This window comes from Benincasa hispida, chromosome 5, assembly GCF_009727055.1.
Source record: "Benincasa hispida cultivar B227 chromosome 5, ASM972705v1, whole genome shotgun sequence".
NCBI lineage: Eukaryota > Viridiplantae > Streptophyta > Magnoliopsida > Cucurbitales > Cucurbitaceae > Benincasa > Benincasa hispida.
Window position 1 is genome coordinate 3,301,135 of NC_052353.1, and position 26,063 is coordinate 3,327,197.

Below are 26,063 nucleotides of genomic sequence, written 5' to 3' on the forward strand. Positions count from 1 at the left end.
ATATATATATACCTAAAAAGGGTGGAAATGAAACCAGAATCACATTGTGATGAGTCACACACACCAAGTTGACTATCTTCTTCATTATGTAAACTATAATTAATTAATTAATTAAACCATTTAAAAAAAAAAAAAAACTGTTTTGTTCATAGAAAGAGGAGAGCAGCAATAATAGTAAGAGATAGAGCACATAATTCTCTTCCATGTTTAATGTCGGAGAAACTTTCAAATAAATCCAAATCCTTCTTCGTCATTATTTGCAGATTTAACAGCTCACTCACAACCCCCCATCAAAAATTTTCAGTTCCATAGCCGATTCCATCATTTCTTTTTGTGTAATTCCATTTATATATTTAAATTCACACACCCCATCTCAACCAAATTCTTCCCACTACCAAAAACCTCACGCTTTCTCTCTTTCTCTCTCTGTTCTTTTGATTTTTCTGAAAATGGTGGAAATCTGAGAGAAATTGAGAAGTGGGTATGATGAAAAAGAGGATGAAATCGATAACCCAGATTTTGTTTTGTGTGTTTTTGTACTGTTGTATTGATTTTTACGCTGAGTGTTCTGCTTCTGAGTTAAGTGAAGCATTGGCTTTGGTTTCGATTAAATCAGGGCTTGTTGATCCATTGAAATGGCTCGGAGATTGGAAGTTGAGCAATGGAAATGGTAAGTTTGCAGGGCACTGTAATTGGACTGGAGTTTTCTGCAACTCAGAAGGAGCTGTTGAGAAACTCAGCCTTTCTCGTATGAATCTCAGTGGTTTTTTGTCGAACGACTTGCAGACATTAACAAAGCTTACTTCTCTTGACTTGAGCTGCAATGGGTTTTCATCTTCTTTGCCAAAATCTATTGGCAATCTCACTTCCTTGAAGAGCTTTGATGTGAGTCAAAACAATTTCGTCGGTGAAATCCCGGTGGGGTTTGGGGGTATAGTTGGATTGATGAATTTCAATGCCTCAAGCAACAATTTCTCTGGTTTTATCCCTGAGGATCTAGGAAATGCAACTCTGCTGGAGATTTTGGATCTCCGGGGGAGTTTTCTTGAAGGGCCAATTCCTATATCTTTCAAGAACTTGCAGAAGTTGAAGTTTCTTGGACTTTCTGGGAACAATCTGACCGGTCGAATCCCGGCCGAGATCGGTCAGATGTCGTCGTTAGAGACTGTTATTATTGGATACAATGAGTTTGAAGGAGGGATTCCATCAGAATTTGGAAATCTCACTAATCTGAAGTATCTTGATTTGGCTTTGGGAAATCTTGGTGGTGGGATTCCTGCTGAGCTTGGGAGGCTTAAGCAACTTGAGACATTGTTCCTTTATAAGAACAAATTCGAAGATCGAATTCCTTCGTCGATTGGCAATGCTACTTCATTAGTTTTTCTTGATCTTTCAGATAACAAGTTCACAGGGGAAATTCCAGCTGAGGTTGCTGAACTGAAGAACTTGCAGCTGCTGAATTTGATGTGTAATAAGCTGTCTGGTGAAGTGCCTCCAGGAATTGGAGGGCTGACAAATTTGCAGGTTCTGGAGCTCTGGAACAACTCTTTTTCGGGCCAACTGCCTGGCGATCTCGGCGAGAACTCGGAGTTAGTATGGTTGGATGTCTCATCCAATTCATTCTCTGGTCCAATTCCTGCTTCCTTATGTAATAGAGGCAATCTAACCAAGCTCATCCTTTTCAACAATGCCTTTTCGGGTTCGATTCCGATTGGATTGTCATCGTGTTACTCGCTCATTCGTGTTCGAATGCAGAACAATCTGCTATCTGGTACAATTCCAGTTGGTTTTGGAAAGCTTGGGAAGCTTCAGAGGCTAGAATTAGCAAACAACAGTCTCTTTGGTAGTATCCCAAGCGATATTTCATCTTCTAAGTCCCTTTCTTTTATTGATCTATCTGAAAATGACCTCCATTCTTCTCTTCCTTCCTCAATTCTTTCCATTCCAAATCTTCAAACTTTTATAGTCTCTGATAATAACTTAGAAGGTGAAATTCCAGATCAGTTCCAGGAATGTCCTGCACTTTCCCTTCTTGATCTCTCTTCAAACCATTTCACAGGAAGCATTCCAGAAAGCATTGCTTCATGTGAGAGATTGGTAAATCTGAATCTTAGAAACAACTCTCTTACTGGAGAAATCCCAAAACAGATTGCAAGTATGCCTTCATTGTCTGTTCTGGATCTATCCAACAACTCTCTTACTGGTAGAATACCCGACAATTTCGGTATCTCTCCCGCACTTGAATCGCTTAATGTATCATACAATAAGCTTGAGGGTCCAGTGCCATTAAATGGTGTGTTAAGAACCATCAATCCAAGTGATCTTCAGGGCAATGCTGGTTTATGTGGAGCTGTTCTACCCCCATGTTCATCAAATTCAGCATTTACATCAGGCCACGGGAACTCGCATACGTCACACATTATCGCTAGTTGGATCATTGGAGTATCTGGATTTTTAGCAATCTGTATCACTCTTTTCGGTGTTCGATCGTTGTACAAGAGGTGGTACTCAAGCGGAAGTTGCTTTGAAGGGAGATATGAAATGGGTGGCGGAGATTGGCCATGGAGATTGATGGCATTCCAAAGGCTTGGATTCACAAGCAGTGACATTTTGACCTGCATCAAGGAATCAAATGTAATTGGAATGGGAGCAACCGGGATTGTGTATAAAGCTGAAATGCCACAACTAAAGACAGTTGTGGCAGTCAAGAAGCTTTGGAGATCACAACCAGATCTTGAGATTGGAAGTAGTGAAGGTCTAGTAGGAGAAGTGAATTTGCTGGGAAAGTTAAGGCACAGAAACATAGTTCGTTTACTCGGATTTATGCATAACGATGTCGACGTAATGATCATCTATGAGTTTATGCAAAATGGGAGCCTTGGAGAAGCCTTACATGGCAAACAAGCAGGGAGGCTGCTTGTAGATTGGGTTTCAAGATACAACATAGCAATTGGAGTTGCACAAGGGTTAGCTTATCTCCATCATGATTGTAACCCACCCATCATTCATCGTGACGTTAAGCCAAACAATATACTTCTCGATTCAAATCTTGAAGCAAGGTTAGCTGATTTTGGTTTGGCACGGATGATGGCTCGAAAGAACGAGACGGTTTCAATGGTAGCTGGATCCTATGGTTACATTGCCCCTGGTGAGTTTCATTTTTTGACGTTTCTTGTTAATAAATGCAGCTTGGTAAAAATTACTGAACTCTATGATTAACCATTTGCAGAATATGGATACACTTTAAAGGTGGATGAAAAGATTGACATTTACAGCTATGGTGTCGTTCTTTTAGAGCTACTGACAGGGAAGAAGCCATTAGATCCCGAGTTTGGGGAATCTGTGGACATTGTTGAATGGATGAAAAGGAAAGTTAGGGACAATAGGCCTTTAGAAGAAGCATTAGATCCCAATCTGGGAAATTTCAAGCACGTTCAGGAAGAAATGCTGTTTGTTCTTAGAATAGCACTTCTCTGCACTGCAAAGCATCCAAAAGACAGACCTTCCATGAGAGATATAATAACAATGCTTGGAGAAGCAAAACCAAGGAGAAAAAGCAACAGTAGCAATGAAGGATTTGGAACTAACAAAGAGAAGCCAGTTTTCAGCACTTCACCTGTAAATGGCCTTCTGTAGGAAGAAGCAATGGAGGAGTTCTCAACTGAATTGGCCTTAATATTCCCACCCCCCACTTTGATCCTTTTACATTCATCATTGTAAGTAGGATTGGTCCTTTTTTTTTTACTCTATTTCTTAATTAATTGTAATGATTGGCTCATTTGTTGGGTGTGTACAAGAGCAGATAATGTATAGTATAAATTGCATATCTGCCATTAGAATGTTAATTCTTTTTTACCTTTCATGGACAAAACAAGAAATCTTGGGGGGTAGCAGCTATGAACTGAAAATGGAAAGGTTTGTATAACAAATATCATTTGAAGTTTCAAGCAATATATATAAAAGCAGTACAAGCATTATTGTAACTTTTTTTTTTCTTTATTGAAATTCCAAAATTTCCCCTGTTTACAGACACACATAACCACATCATTCTCTCCCATCTCCATTGAGTGAGAAGAAAACTAAAACAGGGAATATTACAGCATTTAAAAGAGGAAAAAAAGAAGAAGAAGAAAAGGCCTTCCATGGCCAAAAAGGGCTTAAGCAGAGCATTATTTGCTCTCATATTCACAACAAACATTCCCACATCTGTATATGTGCATGGCTTTATGGCTGTGACTTCCAAATTACACAAGTTGACAATTCCCAGAGCACAGGGAATAAGATCAAAAAAAAAAAAAGGAAAAAAGGAAAAAGAAGCCAATCCTTTTGCCTTCAAAATGCGTTGCCTATTACCTCTCATTTGCACAGTTTTCAAGCTTTGCCTCAGTCCATACATATTGGCCTTCCTCATATAATATCACCAATCCCTTCTCTTGCTGCTACAGAGCTGCAAACTTCCTCACAGAGAATAGGTGTCGTGGAAAAGAAAATAAAAATGAAAGAAAAAACATCTTCAGTTGGTGAATTTCAACCCTGCTGATAGATCACCTGCCAATTTGATTGGCTTCAGTTGCTCTCATTATCCTAAGCCTCTTCACCGAGTAGGTAAACATTCTGGATGTATGATCAAAAGAATCAAAATTACTATACCAGTAAGAAAAATAAAACAAAATAAAAAGATCTCCATGATGATAGAGTTCACTTGCTAAGAAAGTTAAAGACTCGAGAGAAGATCACTAATTTTAGTATTAAAGATGTTCGAAAAAGAAGATTGACTCTCCAAGGAGTTGGCTTAGGATTTTTCATCATTTGAGACTCGAGCGGTTGTTCGGGTGGTGGGAAGAAGGAACATCAAACGAAACAAGAAAGAAAAGAGATCAAAACAAATAGAAGACCACCCCTCTTAAAACAATGCAAGGAATGTTATATATAGGAAGTTTCTAGCTCAGAGGATTGTGTGAGATTACCAACATTTAACGTATTAAAATAAAAGTTTGGAAAGTCCAACTTGAAGGCCTTAGACCTCAAACAGAAAAAGAAAAGGGGGATATTTTAGAAATTTTCCATTTCATTGCTTTGATAGAAAATTTTCGATTAGACGACTTGGAGTGAAAAGATGCATACCCCCAAGGAACATCGCCAACTAGCATCCAATCTCCTTCCCTGTCTTCATAAGTAAGCATGTACTCAGAAAGTCCATTTAGTAGTCTGGAGGGTCTCACTACATCACGTTCCTTTGTGCTTGATCCTGTATCAGACGACAAAGCATCATTATCGGTAACCCAACGGAAAATATCAAAACTTAATTCCATTTAGGCAAAAGATAGCATTAATACAATATCATATTGAACACTAGAGGATATTCACTTCTCATTGGCGGCAAATATTCCATTTTAGAGATTGAAACCACAAAATTCACTTCTATAAACGAGAATCACGAAATTACAGAGCTCAGAAAGGAATTACCAGTTGAGTCAACCAGCGCAGTGGGATCAAGAAACATGTTCTCAATTGTCTTGGCCAAGGTTTCATAGCTGCTGTGAGCACTGAGGTTAACCTTTCGTCCAATGAGAACTCCATCCATATTCACCTTCACGTACACGGAATTTCTGGAATTCCTACTCTCTTCATTTGCTTGGTTTTTACCACTAACACCCGTAAGTGCCCCTGCCTCCTGATGCTTGGTTTTGTTCTTGCCAGCATCTACCTTGAATTCTTCTACAGAATGAGGCTTTGCCTGGTTAACCAAGGTACTGATCCTAGAAGCTCTGATTGGGGGCCAACCCACTACCTGGCTAGTTCTGAAAGTAAATAAAAATATTACAATATAGTTCACTGCAAAGAACCCTATACTTGCCAAAATCCAAGCTACATTTATACTAATACTATAAAAGCTTCTCTTTTTCTTTCTTTCTTTATTTTTTATTTTTTTAATTTTTTTTTCAAGCATCTTTAGGTGACCACTGACATTTAAAGTTACCTGAGAGAAAAAGATTGATGCATTTGAAATGTGCAATACTACACATTACCTGATGCTCAAATTTTACATACAAGTAATTTTGAGATTTATCTTTTCCAACGACTCTTGAGACAAACGTTACAAACTGTAACTACCTTTGCCCAACCCAAACAAATAAGCTGTGAAAACTATGATGCTGCATAGGTTCAAATCTTGATAACCAACTAAATAGAATATTAAATGTCTTAGAAACTAGTTGTAAGTTGGCTCGAACATGTGCACTTACATTAGGGAGGGGCAAAAACCTTCATAATAGTCTACATGCCACTCAAACTTAAAACAGGTTCATTCCCAGATTCTGTTCTTGCCACCTCCAAATGATGAAAATAAGCCCTAGAGTGTATTTCTTGATGTTTCACTGGTCTATTAAGCCGAGAAATCCACACAATACACCATTTAACTGGCAATCTAGAAGACAATGCATTTACTAGTCCAAAAGGTCAAGTAAAATCTACCAGACTCAACTCCAAAACTATTATTCTACAAACTAGAAGATAATTCATTGGTTAAGTGACTTGGGAACTACTCAACTTTCAGAATAAGAAGAATAACTGCCCTTCATTTCTAATTTATTACTCCAGTGTTCCGTTCAGAAGTGCAATATTCAAGTACCTTGTCAAAGCGTACTCAAAGAATGTTTCACATGCTGCAACTATTACTACTTCAACAATACAATTATGGCAAGTGCATAAAAATCTATAAGTAGGGATTTGTTTTGTTAATGTTTCCCAAAGATAGATTTCTTTGAAATTGTTTTAGTAAAGGTTATTGTGTGCTTAAAATCACATTCGTAATTTAAAAATAACTTCAATTGATTCTAAAAGGCATATGATCATAAAGATGACTAAGAAACGAATAGTCCAAATATGTTATCATCAAATTTTTGTTTCAAGAAGTAATGCAAAAGATTTTGCAGATCACCTAAGCGGCCCCTAAATAATTAATATTGGTTTTGTATTTGTCACTCTACCAGACAGATTTTAGGATACTTTTATTAAACTGATAGGAACGGTATTAAGATATTAGAGTATTAAGGGTATATTAGTAATTAGCTAGGGAGTTTGTTATACTTGCTGGTTTTTTTTGAAGAGGTATTGTAATTAAAGTGTGGGGTGGGGGAATCGAACCTCAAACCATGAGGTTGATAGTATGAACATTATGCCAGTCGAGCTATGCTCTTGTTGATAGTATGAACATTACTTGCTGGTTATAAATGGGGTTGGGATAAACAATATTTTGGTGAGTGATATAGGGCTTGAGAGTGATATCAAGATTGGGAGGATCCAAGGAACTTGGTTTATCTTGTATTCCATTAAACTTCAATCTAACAAAAGTTAGGCAATAAAACTAGAAGTTAATCTACAAAAGAACACTAGATCAAGCATATTTGTTACAACCTAATTTGAGAACTAGACTTTAGGACTAGAAAAGGAGCTCAAAACCTGCCAATCATTTTCCTTACCAGTCACTTCAGTGAGCTAGGATTGGATTGAGCTGATAAAAAGAAAAGGATATATTGAGAAAAAGGAACCGGATTTCCATGTTTCAATGCTACCACGAACTCCACATCATCGACCCTTAGAGAAACAAAAATGACATACAAAGAAACCAAAATCAACTCCCAATTTGAGCTTATGGACCTCGGAGAATTTTCATTCGTTATATTCCTTTCCCTTTTCCTTCTTTTTCTTTATTTATGCTGATACATAACGATTAATAATGCCTGCATAATTGGTAAGTGATGTAGTGATACAGTAAACTACATTCATCATGATTACGTTGGCGATACTCCAGGATAACTCTAATCAATCTGTACAAGCACAAATACAGAAACAAAAGGAAAAGGTACGAAAAGGAGAATATTCTTTTCTTTAATTTGAAAAGTCTTTGAAGCCCGTAAGTTAGATTGGGAGCTGAACATTCTCTTCTTATACATCTTTTCTGTTTCTTTAGGTGTTAATGCCAAAGAGTCCCACTTTTTCATCTCTTTTATCAGCTCGACCCAATCCTTGGGTTATTGTATATGGCGTACTTTGAATGTTATCTCGAGTTCCATTATATAAATTGCCATGACTTGGAGATTTAATAGAACAAAAATTTCAGAGGGCACTGAAGTCAAATCATATCAGGGCATCTCGTCCTTTGAAGTCTAGCAAAGGCCAGTATTCAAATTTTTTCAGAGCCGTATCATATTTAATTAGATAAAGTACGGCAGAGCACCAATTTAAAGAAATTCAAAATGATTCCCTTTCTATATTCAGCTTACTGTTTCCTTTTGGGATGAGTAAGAGGGAACCAAAGGAACCATAAAAGGGAGCAACAGCAAACCTATCTGTCAGTATCAGATTCATCAAGATAAATATCAAAAATTCGAATCAATATTGTACTCAAAAAGCAAAACCAGAGAAGCGCATGCAACTTCACTGCTAAGGAAGTAAACTGTAATAATAGAACCACGATAACAATTAACATACTAGAGAAATCTAAAATTGTTAGGGATCAATCAAAGAAATTAAACTCGTATGCTCCACACAAAATTGGAAACCACAGAAAAAGTGGAATCAATTGATTATACAGCAAATTCCTCTCATGGGCAAGAATTAGTAATCAGTAAGTACCTCCCGCCATTGATAGTTGGAGCAGAATCAGAATTTCTCTTCGACCCATCAGTGACATTGACTCCACGAAGCGATGATGAGGAACAAACAGAAGAGGTGGTTGAAGAAGAAGACATAGACGAATGAGAAGAGATCGAGGAAGGAAAATCCTCCGCGGTTAAAATTCTACCAAATTGAACCCCGATTGAAACTTTCTGAATCTTGCGTGTGGCGGAATCACGAACACCGAGACAAAGCCCTAACCCCAATTCGATTTCGGATTCATCTGGGCAAGAAGAGTCCTCAGAGGACAAAACCATGTTATCATCTTTGGAAATAGTCGACATAGAATAATGATCAGAAAACACAGTTTCACTTCGATCCTTCAAGACGCATCAAATTGAAGGGAAATTGGGGGAGATTTAAGGGAAAGGGTTGTTGGGTTGATTGGAAATGAAGGGATTGGAATGGAATGGATGGAAGAAGGAGGAGGAGGAAAGAAAAAGCAAAGTAGAGAAGATGGTGAAAAGGGGGTTTGTTTGGGGAAGAAGAGGAAAGAGAGAAGGAAAAGGAAAGAGAAATGGTGGGTTTTGATGGTGGTGTCGTGGGGAAGAAGATGGAGATTGAAATGGAAGGCAACGGCATTGATTGAATTTATGAAGGAATTGGACCCACCTGTCTGGGTTATGCGCCTCCATCTCCATCATTGTCTTCTTCTTTACTGTTCCTTCTTCCCTTCTCTTCTTCTCTGTTTCTTTTTTAATTTCTAATTTCATTTTTCTTCATTCTCTCTTCTCTTTTCTTGATATTTTCAATTTCTCCTCTACGTATTCGTTGGGTATTATACGTTCCTACAATTGTCTTGTGATGAGATCGTGTATATATACTGAAAGTAGAAGCCGGTTTGGTATTCTACGTTCCAAAACTAACCAAGAAGTTAAACCAATCGATTGATGTCCAATAAAGAATAAATTTGGTTCGATTTGGCTCTTTTATTTGTTTATTTATTTATTTATTTATTTATGCTTTTGTTTTGACTTGGTTCTTTTTGCTATTTTCAAATTAAAATGAAATGTTTTTGTTTTTTTTTTCTAAATAATAAATGTACATGCACCATAATAATTGATTTTTTTAAACAACAAATATATATGTACCATAATAATTAAAAATATTAAAAAGTAAAGGGTACCTAAGTTCAGAGTTTAATTTTAAAGGCGTATGTATATACCTATGACTCAATTTGATTTAACTAGGTTTTCCAATAAAACTCAGTTTGAATCAATAATTTCTTTCTCTAAATACAAACCAAGATGTCCACTTTTATACTAAAAACCCATATCGAACAAGTGAAATGATTTTTTCTTGAGTTTGATTTCTTGGTTTTTTTGTTGTGTTCTGATACATAAAATAATCAAACTAAGTTGACAAATAGATTGGACAGTAGGTTGTAACTATACATTAAAAAAAAAAAAAAAAAAACACTGAGTTTTGGAATTTCGATCAAACCAATATATCTATGAATGTTTGTCCCACCAATTTAAGTTGTTGATTTGAATTTAACTAACTTAATCAAACCATCCCTCCATCCAATGTTTCCAATAATTTCACTTTCTAACTACAACTAACAGCCAACTCTATACAACCAATACGACCAACTAATTCTGCCTGACTCTAACAACCAACTCCAATAGTTGCCTCAACGTTAGTCATGATAGTCGTTCTTACAAATATTCACCTTTTTATGGATAATCGTCATTTTTGTATAGGTATATATCACAAGTTTAATCTTTTTTATATATATATATATAATATAACATATTATATACATGAAAAACACTATTTATCACAAATTTCATTTTTTAAGGACAGTTGCAAATATAACAATCAAATCCAAATTATTAGCAAATATAGCACAATGCAAAAGAATTTACAGATATAACAAAAGTTAAATCTAGTTCTCGAAGTCTTGACAAACTTTTATTAGTGATAGATTTTGTTACTAATAGATTTTTTTTTATATATTTACTATTTTTTGAAAATTTTTCTATATATTTATTGCCTTAAAAGTATTATCCATCGCAATTATCCAAAAAGGCAGCCCAAGCCCATGGAAGCCCAAAGCTACATGGAAACGGTAAAATGACGATATTTTCCCAATAAAGCTTAGGATACGAAATATAAAAAGGTCGAGAAGTGGGGCCCGCACTCATAAGTTTCTAAAAGAGAGCCCGACAAGGTGGGGCCCGCAACCCATCACATTGCTTGACACGTCGGAAGTTGAACCACGTGGGACCCACGTTTCCTAAAAGAACGAGATCCCCGGGCGGGCCCCACTGGACATCGGATTTTTTGTCTGCCCCGACGATGTATATAGTTAGTTGGAGACTCCACTTCATACGATTTTTGCCTGACCTTTGACTCTTATCAACAACAAATGTACACAATTAAACCCATTTTAATTTTATATATTAAATTTATTTATTTTTTTGAGTGTTTTTTTAGGAAATGCCTCTTGAAATTTGGCCCGAGTTTTAAATTTGATTGAAAAATGACATTTTGCTTACGTTAGTCATGTGTAAAATTATCATTTTATCCTCAAATTGCACGCGAGGCCCTACACTCAAACAAATTCTTGTTTATTCCTCTTGCTTCTTGTTCTCGTTTATCGCTCCTTCCTGTTGTTCATACACAATTGCAACTCATTCTTCGATTTTTTTTTCTTTTGTTCAGATTCTTCCTCTCGTTTCTCGTCCCTACTTCTCGCTTCTCGTTCCTTTTTCTTGTTTTTAGTCAGACAAAATTGTAATTTTTTTTCCTTTATTCAGATTATTTCTTGAGTTTCTTGCTCCTTTCTCTTGTTCGACATAACTTCAATTTTTTTTTTAAAGAAAAAACTACAAAACAAAGAAGAGGAAAAAATTTGAAGAAGGAAGAGAAAAAAATTTGAAGAACAAAGAAGAAGACAATGACGAATGCGGAAAAAATGGTAGAGGAAGAAGACAATGACACAAAAAAAAATACAAACTAAAAATAAAATGAACGAAGAAGACAAATGATGCAAAAGTACAAAGAAAAAAGAAAACGAATAAGAAATGGGAAAAAAAAGGAAAAAGAAAAATAGAAAAAACAGGAAAAACCAAAAGAAAAAAAAACTAATAAGAAAGAAGGAAAAAAAAGATTAAAGTGGTAATTTCATAGAATGATTAAATCAACCTATGATAAAGAAAAAATTGTTTTAAAAGTTGATATTACTTTTCATTGAAGGCCTTCCATATAATTATTTCAATTTCTTATCAATATCTTATTTAGTTATTATTATAAATATTTTTTTGTTTATGGTTGTAGTTTCACTATAGCTAATTAGTTCACCCTTTAAAAAAAAAAAAAAAAAAAAAAAAAAAAAAAAAAAAATTGTATATATAAAATGAAGCGGACAAAACATGACTATCTCCAATAAATGTTGGATGTCTTATTTGAAAATAAGTATCCGTGTATGCAAATTTAAAACGTTTTTGCATTTCCATACATTTAATGGAATAAAATGGTCAATCATGTTATGGTAATTTTTTTCAAATAACAATATTTAAGTGCAATATAGGTTGTATTTAAATTTCATACTATTTTTCTCTATATTATATTAAACAAAAAAATTAATATTTTTTTTTAAAATTGACACATATCAAATTTTAATTAGGTAGAATAAAGATGGTACAAAAGATGAATACATATCGATTGCATTACATTTTTTATTGTAACTGGCAGTTTAAAAATTAGTATATAGAAAGTAACTTGTATTATTTATATATATATATTATATATATATATTTATAAAAGTAAAATGATCATTTTATTGAAAAAAATTATATATATATATATATTATATATATATTTATATATATTTTAAAAAAGCATTCATATGCAAGGAGTCATCTGCAAACTTTAATACTAAAGCCTCGTATTGCAATATTCATCATCATCGAGAACATTTGCTAATTTATAAACACACTTTTGCTCATTTATAAGCACACCAAAGGTTAATTTGGATTGAATCGAGAAAAAAAAGTATTTTTCTAAAAATTTATCTTTATTTAAATATTTTTTATAAAAATTATTAAAAATATCTATTTTGAGTGACTGTTAAACATTTTAATTTTTTCCAAAATGACTTAGAGTATATTTGAATTATATTTTCTAGTGTTTAATTTAAAAAATAAGTCATCTTAAAAGAAATTGAAGTGTTTGACAACCACTTAAAATAAATTTTTAAATATAATTTAATCAGATTTTATCAAAAGTGTTTAAATAAAAATGATTTTTTTTGAAAAATACATTTTTCTTAAGTCAATCCAAATGGATCTTTATTTTTAAATTAAACAATTGAAAATGTATTCCAACCACACCCTAACTATATGAACGCTAAATTTGATGGTTTGATCGCACACTTCTACAATGGTTGAATTAAAAAAATAATAAATAAATTATACAATGCTTTGTATATAAGGATAAAAACAATATACCTCAAGTAACATATGGATATGTTAGTGACAAAAGGATGTACTTCGAATTCTCATATTATTATTGTACCAAAATAAAAGGCTTTGTATATAAGTATTTTATCTTTTGTTTTTCCAAGGACAATATGATAAATATTTGTCAAGTAATGTCCCGAGTTTATGAAGGATACATGAATGAATCGGTATTACACATGAATGAGAGGGATCCTGGGGATATGGAGGAGTTACGTGCCTCCACTCCCACCCCCAATTTATCGTATTTTGCATTTTAAATACGAAATTTAAGTAATATCTATATATATAAAAGAAACATTATTTGTTTTGAATATTGATTATGTTGCAGCTATAGTGGACGGTGCATTTTGATAGACAAGGGCGTGGGTTTGAATCTTCTAATGTATTTTAATTTATAATTTACTTTAAAATCAAATTTTGGTAGCGTTGTTACATATTATTGTAGAACTTTAAAAAAGGAATTTAGTATTAAAAACTTTTCTAAATGATAAAAATTGGATCTAGATTTTCTAAAAAAAAAAACAACTCTTAACTTAAATTTTTTAGTTGTTACCTCAGCAAAAATTAAAAAGAGAAAAGAAATCACCAACAATTTTTTTCTATCATAAATATTTTTTTAAACATAAAGTTGCACTCTCAAATCTTGACAATATTATATTGAAAATGAATTGTTAACCTTTTTTCGTAATTTATAGTTTGTATTAATTAGTATATATTTAATTTAATTAATTTTAGAGTTAAACTACAAGATAAATTTCTCGTTTATTTTCAAAATATACGCATCATACCATTTACGAGTAAGTTTCAAATTTTTCTCAAATTTTTCTCCTAAGTCTTTCATGTCAAAGTTTGCACTCAATATTGATTTCACATCATTTATGACGTGCAAGTTCGACCCAAAGATCGATAAATCATCTACATATAAACACAAGATAGTGCATAGTTTATTTTCAAACTTATAGTAGATGCATTTGTCACTTTCATTAACCTTAAAACCTTTAGATAGGATAAGGTCGTCAAATTTTTCATACCATTTCTTAGGAGCTTGTTTTAGTCCATAGAGAGATTTGTCTAATTTACACACCTTATTTTCTTGACCATGGACTACAAAACCCTCAGGTTGTTCCATGTAAATCTCTTCTTTAAGTTCACCGTTTAGGAAAGCGGTACATTCATCTAAGGTACTACGAGGTTATAAAGGGCAGAAAGAGAGAACAAGACACGGATTGAGGTAATTCTAGTGATAGGGGATAAAGTGTTATAGAAATCTACATTTTCTCTTTGTCTAAAGCCCTTTGCTACTAATCTAGCTTTAAATTTATCGATAGTCCCATCAGGTCTAAGTTTCCTCCTTAAGATCCATTTACACCCTATTGCCTTATAGCCTGGAGGTAGATCTACCAAGTGCGAAGTTCTATTTGACTCAAATGAGTTCATCTCATCATTTATGGCTTCTTGCTATATGTTGGTATCTACTGAGGATAATACAGCTCTTAGATCTTTAGAATCTTCTTCTACATTATAGGTCAGAAAGTCATTTCCAAAATCTTTGGCGGTTCCAGCCCTTTTGCTTCTTCTAGGTTATGGGTCGATTTCTTCTCCGGGGTTAGGATTTCTAACTTGGGTTAGACCACTTGATCCAGAGCCCCCACTATTCCTTGATTAAAAAGGAAATCTATCTTCAAAGAAGTTGGCATCATTTGCCTCAATGATCACTTGGTTCACTAAATCATAGAACCTATATTTAAGGCATATAACCTATAAAGACATACTCGTAATCTCTACTAGCCAACTTTCTCTTTTTTGGGTATGGAATCCTCACAAAGGCTAGACAACCCCATGGTCTAAAATAGGACAAGTTTGGTTTCTTAATCTTGAGAATTTCGTAAGGTGAAGTTTTATTTTTAGACTTTGGGATTCTATTTAGGACATAACACACGGTAAGGATGATTTCACCCCACCAATAAGACGCGGCTCCTGAACTAAGTAAAATAGCAACTACTAGCTCATGTAAAGTTCTCTTTTTCCTTTCAGATTTTTCATTCATTTCAGGAGAATAAGGTGCGATCTTTTCGTGTATTATTCCATGTGAGTTAAAGAACTCAATAAAACTGTCCGAGTCGTACTTGGTTCCCCTATCACTACGAAGTCTTTTAACTTTTCTATTAAACCGATTCTATTTTAGAAACAAATAGTTTGAAAGCATCAAAAGCATCACTTTTGTTTTTCAACAAAGTATACAAAAGTAAAATATGAGCAGTCGTCAATAAAGGTAATGAAATATCTTTTGTTGTTCCTAGTCAAGATGCCATCAAATTCGCATACATCAGAATGAATCAAATATAGAGGCTCAGAATTTCTAAATATAAATTTATGCGGAGTTTTAGTAATTTTAGCCTGACTACAATACTCGCATTTATCAAAAATCATCCGTGGATAACTTAGGTGTCATTTCTAGCCTAATCTTGTTACTAACTAAATTCTTATTCACATAACAGAGTCTAGTATGCCAAATATGTTGGGTTTTATGTCCTAAAAACTCAAAGTTTGTAAAATAATAAATATTTTCTGTTATCGATATACTTGTTATTGATCTCATAAATTGTATGAAAGTCTAAATCCAATAAACTAAGACCCATGACTATTGTATGAGTACTTGAACTTTATGTGAAGATATAAGAGCTGTCTCTTATACACATCTAGATGTGTATAAGAGACAGGGTAAAATCGAATAGATAGCTGTGGACATAGGGTCCAAGACAGAGTTCACGCCTACCCGATTTAAGGATAGGAGAAATGTTGTTCTCTCAAGTACTAAATCTGTCTCTTATACACATCTAGATGTGTATAAGAGACAGATTTGTTATTGATCTCATAAATTGTATGAAAGTCTAAATCCAATAAACTAAGACCCATGACTATTGTATGAGTACTTGAACTTTATGTGAAGATATAAGAGTGGATTGGGTTCAAGTAAATAGTCAAAATGATCTATGGTACATGAATGAGGTTGGGTACCTTATTCCTGTCTCTTATACACATCTAGATGTGTATAAGAGACAGAGCTCACACATGAAGCAATATCTTGGCCTTGTCTTCTCCAAGCATGACCTGCAACTCATGCAATTCTTCTCTTTGCATGTTGATCTGCAATATAATGAAGAGATTGGAGTGAAAATCGGGCATGCAATTTATAGAGAATTTTAAAGAAAATTTGGGTTGAAGAAAGGGTTCTTCAATAAGGTTGTTGCAGTGTGCTTTTCTCCTTCATCTCTTGATTCAAACTTGTTTTGAGTCCCACAACTCAATCTAGAGTACCAAGAGAATAATAGGGAAGATCTTGAGGTGGTCTACAACAAGATTTGGAGAAGATAGCAGCTGATGAAGGAGCTTTGAAGAAATTCTACAAGAGGTAAGTCTTGAAACCCACTTGTTTCTGCAAAAGCATGCTTTATATTTTGCCAAAATTAGTGAATTTGAGTGCTTAGATGATCCTTATGAAGGAACTCTTATTCAAGAGTACCTACGAGTAGAAGTGGATCTTTCCAATTCATTGTGACAGAATTATCGCATATTCATTCAAACATACTTTCATAATGCTAAAGGGATCAAGAAATCATACCAAATGAAGATTTCTCGAGTTTGAAGCCCAATCGTCTACCTCGAATAGTCACCACTCGAACAAAAGAAATCGGAGAAAACAAAACCACTTAGATCCCTCAGTATTCTTGGAGTGAGAATCCAAAGTGTGGGCTTTGTTTGGATTTGGTAGAGGAAAGAAAGAAGAGCGACCATACCCAAGGTAAAGTATACGATCGTATAGTAAAAGTAAGCAATCGTCTAAACGATAGTGTAAGAAAAGGATAACGATCGTCTCTACGATCGTATAGGAAAAGGGTGAGCGATTGTCCAAAACGATCGCATAGGAAAAACTAAGCGATCGTCTATACGATCGTTTAGTAAATACCGGGAGCTAAACGATTGTTTAGTAAAAAAGTAATTGATCGTTTAGATAATAGCGCGCGACGATGTAATTGGTATGCGATCGCTTAGCAATATCGTATATGTAAGCGATCGTGCAATCCTATCGTATAGACACTGATTTTCTAAACGATGACACTATCTTTTTCACAATACCCACGCACATCGAGATCAACATACCGTTTGCTATTTATAATGAATTCATCCGTTATTTTAAACGAAAAGGCACCTTCTCATTTCCTTTATAACCTCCAATTAATGTGATCTTATCACATTCATAACTTATAAATTAATATCAAATATTAATTATAATATTTTTTTCCTTTACTAGATATAAATCATATTTATATCCAATTTCCTCCAAATTAATGTATCTCATACATAAAGTTAATTATATCATATTTAATTAACTCATTCAATTATATCATATATAATCGAACTCCCTCTTGTCAATTTAAACATTTCAAATTGACCCAAAAACTGACTCTCAACATGTATCCAAGCTACCAAGGGGACCTTATGGATCTATGGCTCGAAACTCCAATGGTACGTGAATAGTTGACTAAACTCTTTAGTCACGATATCCACCATCCGTTAACTACCAGGCATTCCACTAAAGACTGATAGTTGAACTCTTCTTGCCATAGATATATTTTTATGTCCATTGGATATAACCAATCATCAGTTCGATGACCCTTCACAGATGTTCATAATTACAACAGGCCAATTTACCGTTTTGCCCCTGTAATTACATCTTCCTCTTTAAGTACCACTGATCCTTCTAATGAATAATAAAACATAGTCCTAGTATTTGTGAACACCTCTCGAGCCATGAGAAGGTGCGTGGCGCCACATCGTTCAAGCCTTGGAATCAGCCCTTAAGGAAGTTATCTATCTACTTACCCTGCCTCGGGGAAGGAATGAATTCCATCTTGTGTAGCTGAGTTTCCAGCTCCTAAATCAGACGAATCCCCAAAATGGTAGGTTTGAGTCGGCGTTCTGGCTACTCGTACCCATGTAAATCAAAGAACCGCTCTCAATGGCAGGAGTTCCCAACTCACTCAGGATTGAGGTCATGTTACCTATGGTCATTCTAGTGAAATGAAGTCTCAGTTATGAACGGTGTTATATAACGAGACGTTAACACTTCATGGTCAGGTCTTATACAAACTCTTTGTATAGGACACACTCTCTCGCATGTCCTCTACACGAATGATCAGGATCAGATCATCTGTGACAAGTCACAACACTTATGACCATTCCACAAAGCGGGTCGCATTTGTAGCGTTACCAGGATAAGATTTCCCTTCTATATCCATATACTACAGACCATTTTGGTTATCACTCAAGACATGATCCACTTGTATGTCACCACATACATGCTTGAGTCACATATAGATAACCAGGAATTTTATGTTTATTGGTTTGTGGTAAAATCTAAATGTGCAAAGTCAAGTTGTGAAGTAAATATAATTTATATTATACATCACAAGTGTCCGTACAAAGTTGTTTACAAACTACTGGATACGAGACTTAAAGGCACAAACCCCAATAATCTCCCACTTGTCCTAAAGCGAAGTGGGGAGTACAAGTAATCAGGCACAAAACATAAAACTAGTGTATAAAAATCCAGTGCAACAAAATCTCCCACTTGCCCTAGTCCAGTCGTGGGCGGTCCCGTAGACCCATGCTCTGATGGTGACTCTCAAACACTATAGCCGTGAGAGCCTTCGTAAACGAATCAACAACGTTTTTCTCCGAGGCAATCTTCGTGACGATCACGTCACTTCGATGCACTATCATGCAGATCGACTTTAACATGGCAACAGGTGAGAAAGTCTCCTCATAGTCTACTCCCTTCACCTAGGTATAACCCTTTGCCATAAGTCGAGCCTTGAAGGTTTGCACCTTCCCATCGGCACCCCGTTTGCGCTTGTAGATCCATTTACAACCTATAGGTCTTAGCCCATCAAGCTGATCTACAAGATCCCATACCGAGTTGAAGTACATCAACTCCATCTCGAGATTCATGGTTTTGACCCATTCATCCCGATCAACATCCTCCATTGCCTTTTGATAGGACAACGGATCCTCAACATCGCTATCTATCACCATAGTTAGGATTTTCGTGAAACCCAGATAGCGATCAGGCGGGTTCGTAACCCTCCCACTGTGTCGAGGTTTCCTCAACTCTTGAGGTGAAACCGACATACCAGATGAACTATCATCAACAATTCTGGTTGATGAATCAGGTCTTTCAAAAACTCTTATTGAAATTTCAGTAGTTTCTTTGGAAAGCTCACTTAACACGATTTTACTACGTGGACTGTGCTCCCTAATATGATCCTCCTCCAGGAAAGTAGTATTTTTAGAAACAAACACCTTGTTTTCGGATGGATCATAAAAGTAACCTCCTCGTGTACCATTGGGGTGGCCTATGAAGAGGCATAACTTCGATCGTGATTCTAACTTTTTGGGATTTGCCTTAAGCACATGTGTTAGGCAACCTCATATGCGAAAGTGACATAAACTAGCTTTATGCCCGTTCCATAACTCCAGAGGTATTCTTGCAACACTCTTAGAAGGAACACAATTGAGAATTATACCGCAGTCTCCACTGTGAAACCCCAAAATGAGTCCAATAAGGAAGCGTAACTCATCATCGAACGAACCATGTCCAACAAGGTTTTGGAGAAATTCGTTTGAATTTAGATTGAGTTATGGCAGATTTAAACATCTCTATGTTATGGAGGGAATTTATGGCTAAAGTTCTTAGCACATACAAGTTATTTTCTAGTTTAGCTATACAAATTTCAACGCCATCCTTACGAATAAACGCTTTATTCAATAGTGTAATTGTATTGTAACAGACACTTTACAGAAATAAGGTTCCTTTTTAAGTTCATGAACTACAGAGACATCTTTTAATATAAGAAACCTATTCTGTAAAGTAAACTGGATATCTCTCACTACCACAGCTGAGAAACGTGCCCTGGTGCCTACTCGCATCGTCATCTCACCAATCTCCAATTATCACCAGGATCTAATCCTCTTTTTCTGCCTTGGCCTTAGCCTTGGCAGCCTTTTTTTCCACCAGATAACGAGAACAATTCTTCTTCCAGTGTCCGTTCAGGTTACAGTGGAAACATTTTCCTTTTCCAACCGGCGGTGGATGCTTCTTCTGGGCGACAGGTGGCGGGTTAGCAGGCGCATTCCCTTTCCCTTTACCACCCTTCTTTTTCTTCTCCTTTTCAAAGTTAGAAGTTGAAGGTGCATACTTTGTTTCTGAGGTCGAACCTTGATAGAACTTTTTAGAGGACGAAATAATATTTGCCTCACCTCCCTTTTTCTCCTTACTTTACAGCAAGGATTGTATGTCTGTAACTTTTTGAAGAGAGTGGTAAGAGAGTAGTCCACTTTGTTAAGAATCGTATTGCTAACAAAGTGGAGGAAGCTTTCTGGCAATGAATGCAGGATAATGCTAACCTAACTGCCCTCATCGATTTTAGACCCATTCATCTCCGCCATGTTAAAGTTGACCATCATTTTTAGCACGTGTTCATAAAAAGAGGTGCCTTCCTCCATTTTGGAGCTAAAGATGCGTTTCAGAATCTCATGCTTGAGCTATTCAGACGGCTGTCCGATCATTCCCTGTAGGGACTCCATGATCTCACGTGTTGAGACCATGGACTCGTGTTTCTTGGCCAACATGTCACTAAGATTGGCCAAAATATAGGCTCGGGCCTTCTCGTTTGCCCGTGTCCAACGCTCATACGCCGCTCGAACATTTTGAGTAGCGTCCTAAGGTGGATTAGGAGAACATTCCTCCGTAAGGAAAAACTTGAGATCCTCAATGATGAGTATCATCGTAAGCATATGATTCCAACTTGAATAGTCGAGACCATTCAGTTTTTTGGCGCTTAGTAAGTTGATAGTGGCTGAATCCATTAAAAACATTGCTGAGAAAAAAAACGAATAACCTTTTATAAGACTTTGCAAAAACCACATTTTAATTAACCAATTAATTTTTAGCAAAACAGATTCTAAGTACCCAAAGTGAAAAGACTTCTATTTTGCAATGATGCCCCAGTGAGGCAGGACAAACGTCACCGGTGGGGTGATCGGATGGCCCTTCAGTAGGATGAGACATTCTCAACCATTAGGCAGAACCAACTCTTGGAACTAAATCTAATAGCCACCATTTGTTCGGTCCAGAATAGTTAACTCTTACAAATCTTGCGTATGTCGTACACCCCTCGTTTTTTACCCCAGAGTCCCGCCCCTATGCACGTATCCGTGAGGTAAAGACAGATTAGGAACAAGAGGACTAAGTAACCTTATCCTCTTACAGGAGATCATAAAGAAACGTGCAAAACAACCATCCTATAGGGGGACACTCCAAGGGTGCCACGAGGCGATGCGGCAAGAAACTTTATTCAATCCAACGAGAAAGACCGAGGATATGCTGTCGCACTTCCCACTCCCACTTACCATGAACAACTCTCTCCATCCACTTGATATTGACCTACCCAAACATCATCCGTTGGGGGACACGCCAAAAGTGCCTCGAGGCCGGGGGTAGATCTCACGGTGTGGACTATGAAGAGAGAAACGCGAAAGGTGAAAAATGAAGCATCAAATGCCCAGAACCTCCCACTGAATGTTCTACCTAGGGGTTTATTAACCAAGACAATCTGGGCTACTGATTATGATCCTAAGTCATTATAAGTTTGCTAAAAACCAACTTTGTCTTTGAAATAAAAAAAATCCAAGTAGTCACATTAAACTTTTTAAATGAACTGGCCTTAGTTTGCATGCAGGTAGGTTCCCATGTAGGGGTGTTCCGTTGCCGTCATCTTAAATACCCCAGCCTAGACAGAACCCGCCTTCGACAAAAGGTCTATTATAGATAGATTTGCTACATATCGATCTTTTATTAATTATTTTAGTTATATTTTCATTTTATAACCATTTATAAAATAAACAACTAAAACACTCATCCCACATAACGAAGTATTTATAACGCTTATAAATATAACTAAATATAACGAAAGAAAAAAAAAATAAAGCATACATAAATATAACCCTTATATTATATGATGCATAAACATGCATTTATGAAATTAAAACATGCTTCTCTAAATTATAACACTTATAATAAAGAAAATATGCATGATTTAAGGTGGGGTTTATCTATATGTGCATACCATATGACATATTAAAAACCTACATCGCATGTAAAAAATGAAGGATTTATAGACTGGGATGAGCCTTTACAAAACCAGAATGAAATAACCCTATCTATTACCTTTTTCATTGAGCAAACCGGTTCACAGGAGAACTGGATCTTGAATCGCCATGAGGACTCCATCGTGTAGTAAATGTCGTATGTAGACAATCGTTCAACGCGCACTAGACGATGGGAGCATAATTAAACGATCGGATAGACGACGACGAGGTTGCGAAGCCTGATCGTCTATGCGATCGCGTAATCGCAACGATAGGTAAACGATTTACCTTGCATTACTAAGCGATGGTTTAGTTATTTGCTAAGCAATGAAACTTGCTGACCTAAACGATCATCTAGTGCGTGCGTGCATTAAGCGATACGCGAGTATCTCATCGTCTAACAGATGCGTGCAACCAGGTAAACGATTTACCTTGCGTTACTAAGCGATTGTTTAGTAAGTTACTAAGCGATGAAGCTTGCTGACTTAAACGATCGACCAGGCGCGCGCGTTAAGCGATACGTGAGCATCTCATCGTCTAACTGATGCGTGCAACTAGGTAAACGATTTATCTTGCATTACTAAGTGATCGTTTAGTCAGTTATTAAGCTATGAAGCTTGCTGACCTAAACAATCGTCCAGTGCACCCGCGCGTTAAACGATATACGAGCATCACCTCGTCTACACGACCCGATACTCACTGATCGCATAATCGATCTTCAACACGATGCGATCAATCCTTGATCGCTTACCCGTTTGTCTACACAATGTGATCATTAGCAATCGCATACCCCATCGACTGCAAGATGTGATCAACACTTGATCGCATACCCCATCGTTTAACCGATGCGATCAACAACGATCGCGTACTCCATCATACCGATGCGATCAACAGCGATCGCGTACTCCATCATCTAACCGATGCGATCAACAATGATCACATACTCCATTGACTGCACGATGCGATCAACACTAGATCGCATTCCCCATCATCTGCACGATGCGATCAACACTTGATCACATACCTTCCTCGAAGAACCACAACGCTTGCTCCGATCTTCTTCGCAAATGATTCAAAACTCATACAGTCTTTGAATACATACTCGATAACGATTATTAATGCACAAAAACGCAGGGGCCTTTACAAACAACCGCAAATGTAAAAGAAATAAAACAAACCGAGGCTAACATCCACGAAAACATCCATAAATCCGCACAACCACAATAATTTAACCATTAAACAGTGTAAAAATGCACCCACCAAGAACGTATTTGCAATTCTTTTGTAGCAATGAATTAGAATATCAGAAAACCTGGCTCTGATACCAATTGAAGGAACTCTTATTCAAGAGTACCTACGAGCGGAAGCGGATCTTTCCAATTCATTGTGACAGAATTATCGCATATACATTCAAACATACTTTCATAATGCTAAAGGGATCAAGAAATCATACCAGATGAAGATTTCTCGAGTCTGAAGCCCAACCGTCTACCTCAAACAGTCACCACTCGAACAAAAGGAATCGGAGAAGAAAAAACAACTTAGAGCCCTCAGTATTCTTAGAGTGAGAATCCAAAGTGTGGGCTTTGTTCAGATTTGGTAGAAGGAAGGAAGAAGAGCGACCGTACCCAACGATCAAGAAAGTGGGAGATGCGATCGTCTATCGCATAGACAATATGCTTGATCGTTTAGGTAAAGTGTACAATCGTATAGTAAAAGTAAGCAATCGTCTAAAAGATAGTGTAGGAAAAGGTTAACGATCGTCTATACGATCGTGTAGGAAAAGGGTGAGCAATCGTCTAAAACGATCGCATAGAAAAAACTAAGCGATCATCTATACGATCATTTAGTAAATACCGGGAGCTAAACGATCATTTAGTAAAAAGGTAAACGATCGTTTAGATAATAGCGCACGATGGTGTAATTGGTATGTGATCGCTAAGCAATATCGTATATGTAAGCGATCATGCAGTTCTATCGTATAGGCACTGGTTTTCTAAATGATGACACTATCTTTTTCACAATACCCGCGCACACCAAGATCAACATACTGTCTGCTATTTATAATGCACTCATCCGTTATTTTAAAGAAGAGGCGCCTTCCCATTTCCTTTATAACCGTCCAATTAATGTGATCTTATCACATTCATAACTTATAAATTAATATCAAATATTAATTATAATATTTTTTCCTCTACTAGATATAAATCATATTTATATCCAATTTCCTCCAAATTAATGTATCTTATACATAAAGTTAATTATATCATATTTAATTAACTCGTTCAATTATATCATATATAATCGAATCTCTCTTGTCAATTTGAACATTTGAAATTGACCCAAAAACTGACTCTCAACTTGTATCCAAGCTACCAAGGGGAACTTATGAACCTATGGCTCGAAGCTCTAACGGTACATGAATAGCTGACTAAACTTTTTGGTCACGATATCCACCATCCGTTAATTGCCATGAATTCCACTAAAGATCGACAGTTGAACTCTTCTTACCATAGATATATTTCTATGTCCATTGGATATAACCAATCATCAGTTCGATGACCCTTCACAGATGCTCGTAATTACAGCAGGCCAATTTACCGTTTTTCTCCTGTAATTACATCTTCCTTCTAAGTACCATTGATCCCTTTAATGAACAATACAACATAGTCCTACTGTGTGTGAACACTTCTCGGGCCATGAGAAGGTGTGTGGTGCCACATCGTTCAAGCCCTGGAATCAGCCCTTAAGAGAGCTATCTATCTACTTACCTCTGCCTCGGGGAAGGAGTGAATTTCATCTTGTGTAGCTGAGTTCTCAGCTCCCAAATCAGACGAATCCCCAAAATGGTAGGTTTGAGTCGGCGTTTTGACCACTCACATCCATGAAAATCAAAGAACTGCCCTCAATGGCAGGAGTTCCCAACTCACTCAGGATTGTGATCATGTTACCTATGGTCATCCTAGTGAAGTGAAGTCTCAGTTATGAATGGTGTTATATAACAAGACGTTAATATTTCATGGTCAAGTCTTATACAAATTCTTTGTATAGGACGCCCCCGCTCGCATTCCCCTACACGAATGATCAGGATTGGATCATTTGTGACAAGTCACAACACTTGTGACCATTCCACAAAGCGAGCCGCATCCGCAGCGTTACCAGGATAAGATTTCCCTCATATCTCCATATACTACAAACCATTTTGGTTATCACTCAAGACATGATCCACTTGTATGTCACCACATACATGCTTGAGTCACATATAGATAACCAGGGATTTTATGTTTATTGGTTTGTGGTAAAATCTAAATGTGCAAAGTCAAGTAATGAAGTAAATATCATTTATATTATACATCACAAGTGTCCGTACAAAGTTGTTTACAAACTACTGGACACGAGACTTTAGGGCACAAACCCCAACACCTTGTGCTTCCGCTGTTGTTGATACAATCCTACAAAATATTCATAGAACACATCATATACACTTATGATTTCATTTTATTGAGGTCTAAATTTAATTTGAACATTCCTTCAGTTGCATCCCTTTTCCTACAAATACATTATTTTTGGTAAGGGTATATAGGTTTGCCTTTATAGTTTGAGTAAACCCGATTTTGTTGAAGAGATAGCATGAAACCAAATTCTTTCTTATCTCCAAAGTGTGCAGGATGTCCTTCAACGTGAGGGTCTTCCCAGAGGTAAGCTTCA

General features: G+C 36.1%; 2 protein-coding genes across 2 annotated transcripts; one reads left to right on the forward strand and one right to left on the reverse strand.

The window, feature by feature from the left end:
* The first annotated feature begins 159 nt into the window (after positions 1-159).
* Positions 160-4,298, forward strand: LOC120078627 (MDIS1-interacting receptor like kinase 1). Its single transcript, XM_039032914.1, has 2 exons — positions 160-3,148; positions 3,230-4,298. Exons 1-2 carry the CDS (start codon positions 484-486, stop codon positions 3,634-3,636), a joined length of 3,072 nt encoding a protein of 1,023 aa, XP_038888842.1. The 5' UTR covers positions 160-483; the 3' UTR covers positions 3,637-4,298.
* Positions 3,978-9,233, reverse strand: LOC120078628 (auxin-responsive protein IAA11-like). The gene is made up of 4 exons (XM_039032915.1): positions 8,638-9,233; positions 5,467-5,801; positions 5,125-5,248; positions 3,978-4,614 (listed from the first exon to the last, which is right to left on the reverse strand). The coding sequence occupies exons 1-4, from the start codon at positions 8,961-8,963 to the stop codon at positions 4,545-4,547; spliced, it is 855 nt and encodes a 284-aa protein (XP_038888843.1). The 5' UTR covers positions 8,964-9,233; the 3' UTR covers positions 3,978-4,544.
* Between the last annotated feature and the right edge of the window lie 16,830 nt (positions 9,234-26,063).

Excerpts from the sequence above, each read along its gene's own strand:
- LOC120078627 (XM_039032914.1), top strand. The coding sequence starts at position 484 with ATGATGAAAAAGAGGATGAAATCGATAACCCAGATTTTGTTTTGTGTG. Across the intron at positions 3,149-3,229 it reads CTATGGTTACATTGCCCCTG|AATATGGATACACTTTAAAG; the intron begins GTGAGTTTCATT and ends AACCATTTGCAG.
- LOC120078628 (XM_039032915.1), bottom strand. The coding sequence starts at position 8,963 with ATGTCGACTATTTCCAAAGATGATAACATGGTTTTGTCCTCTGAGGAC. Across the intron at positions 5,802-8,637 it reads CCAACTATCAATGGCGGGAG|AACTAGCCAGGTAGTGGGTT; the intron begins GTACTTACTGAT and ends ATTTACTTTCAG. Across the intron at positions 5,249-5,466 it reads TGCGCTGGTTGACTCAACTG|GATCAAGCACAAAGGAACGT; the intron begins GTAATTCCTTTC and ends CGTCTGATACAG.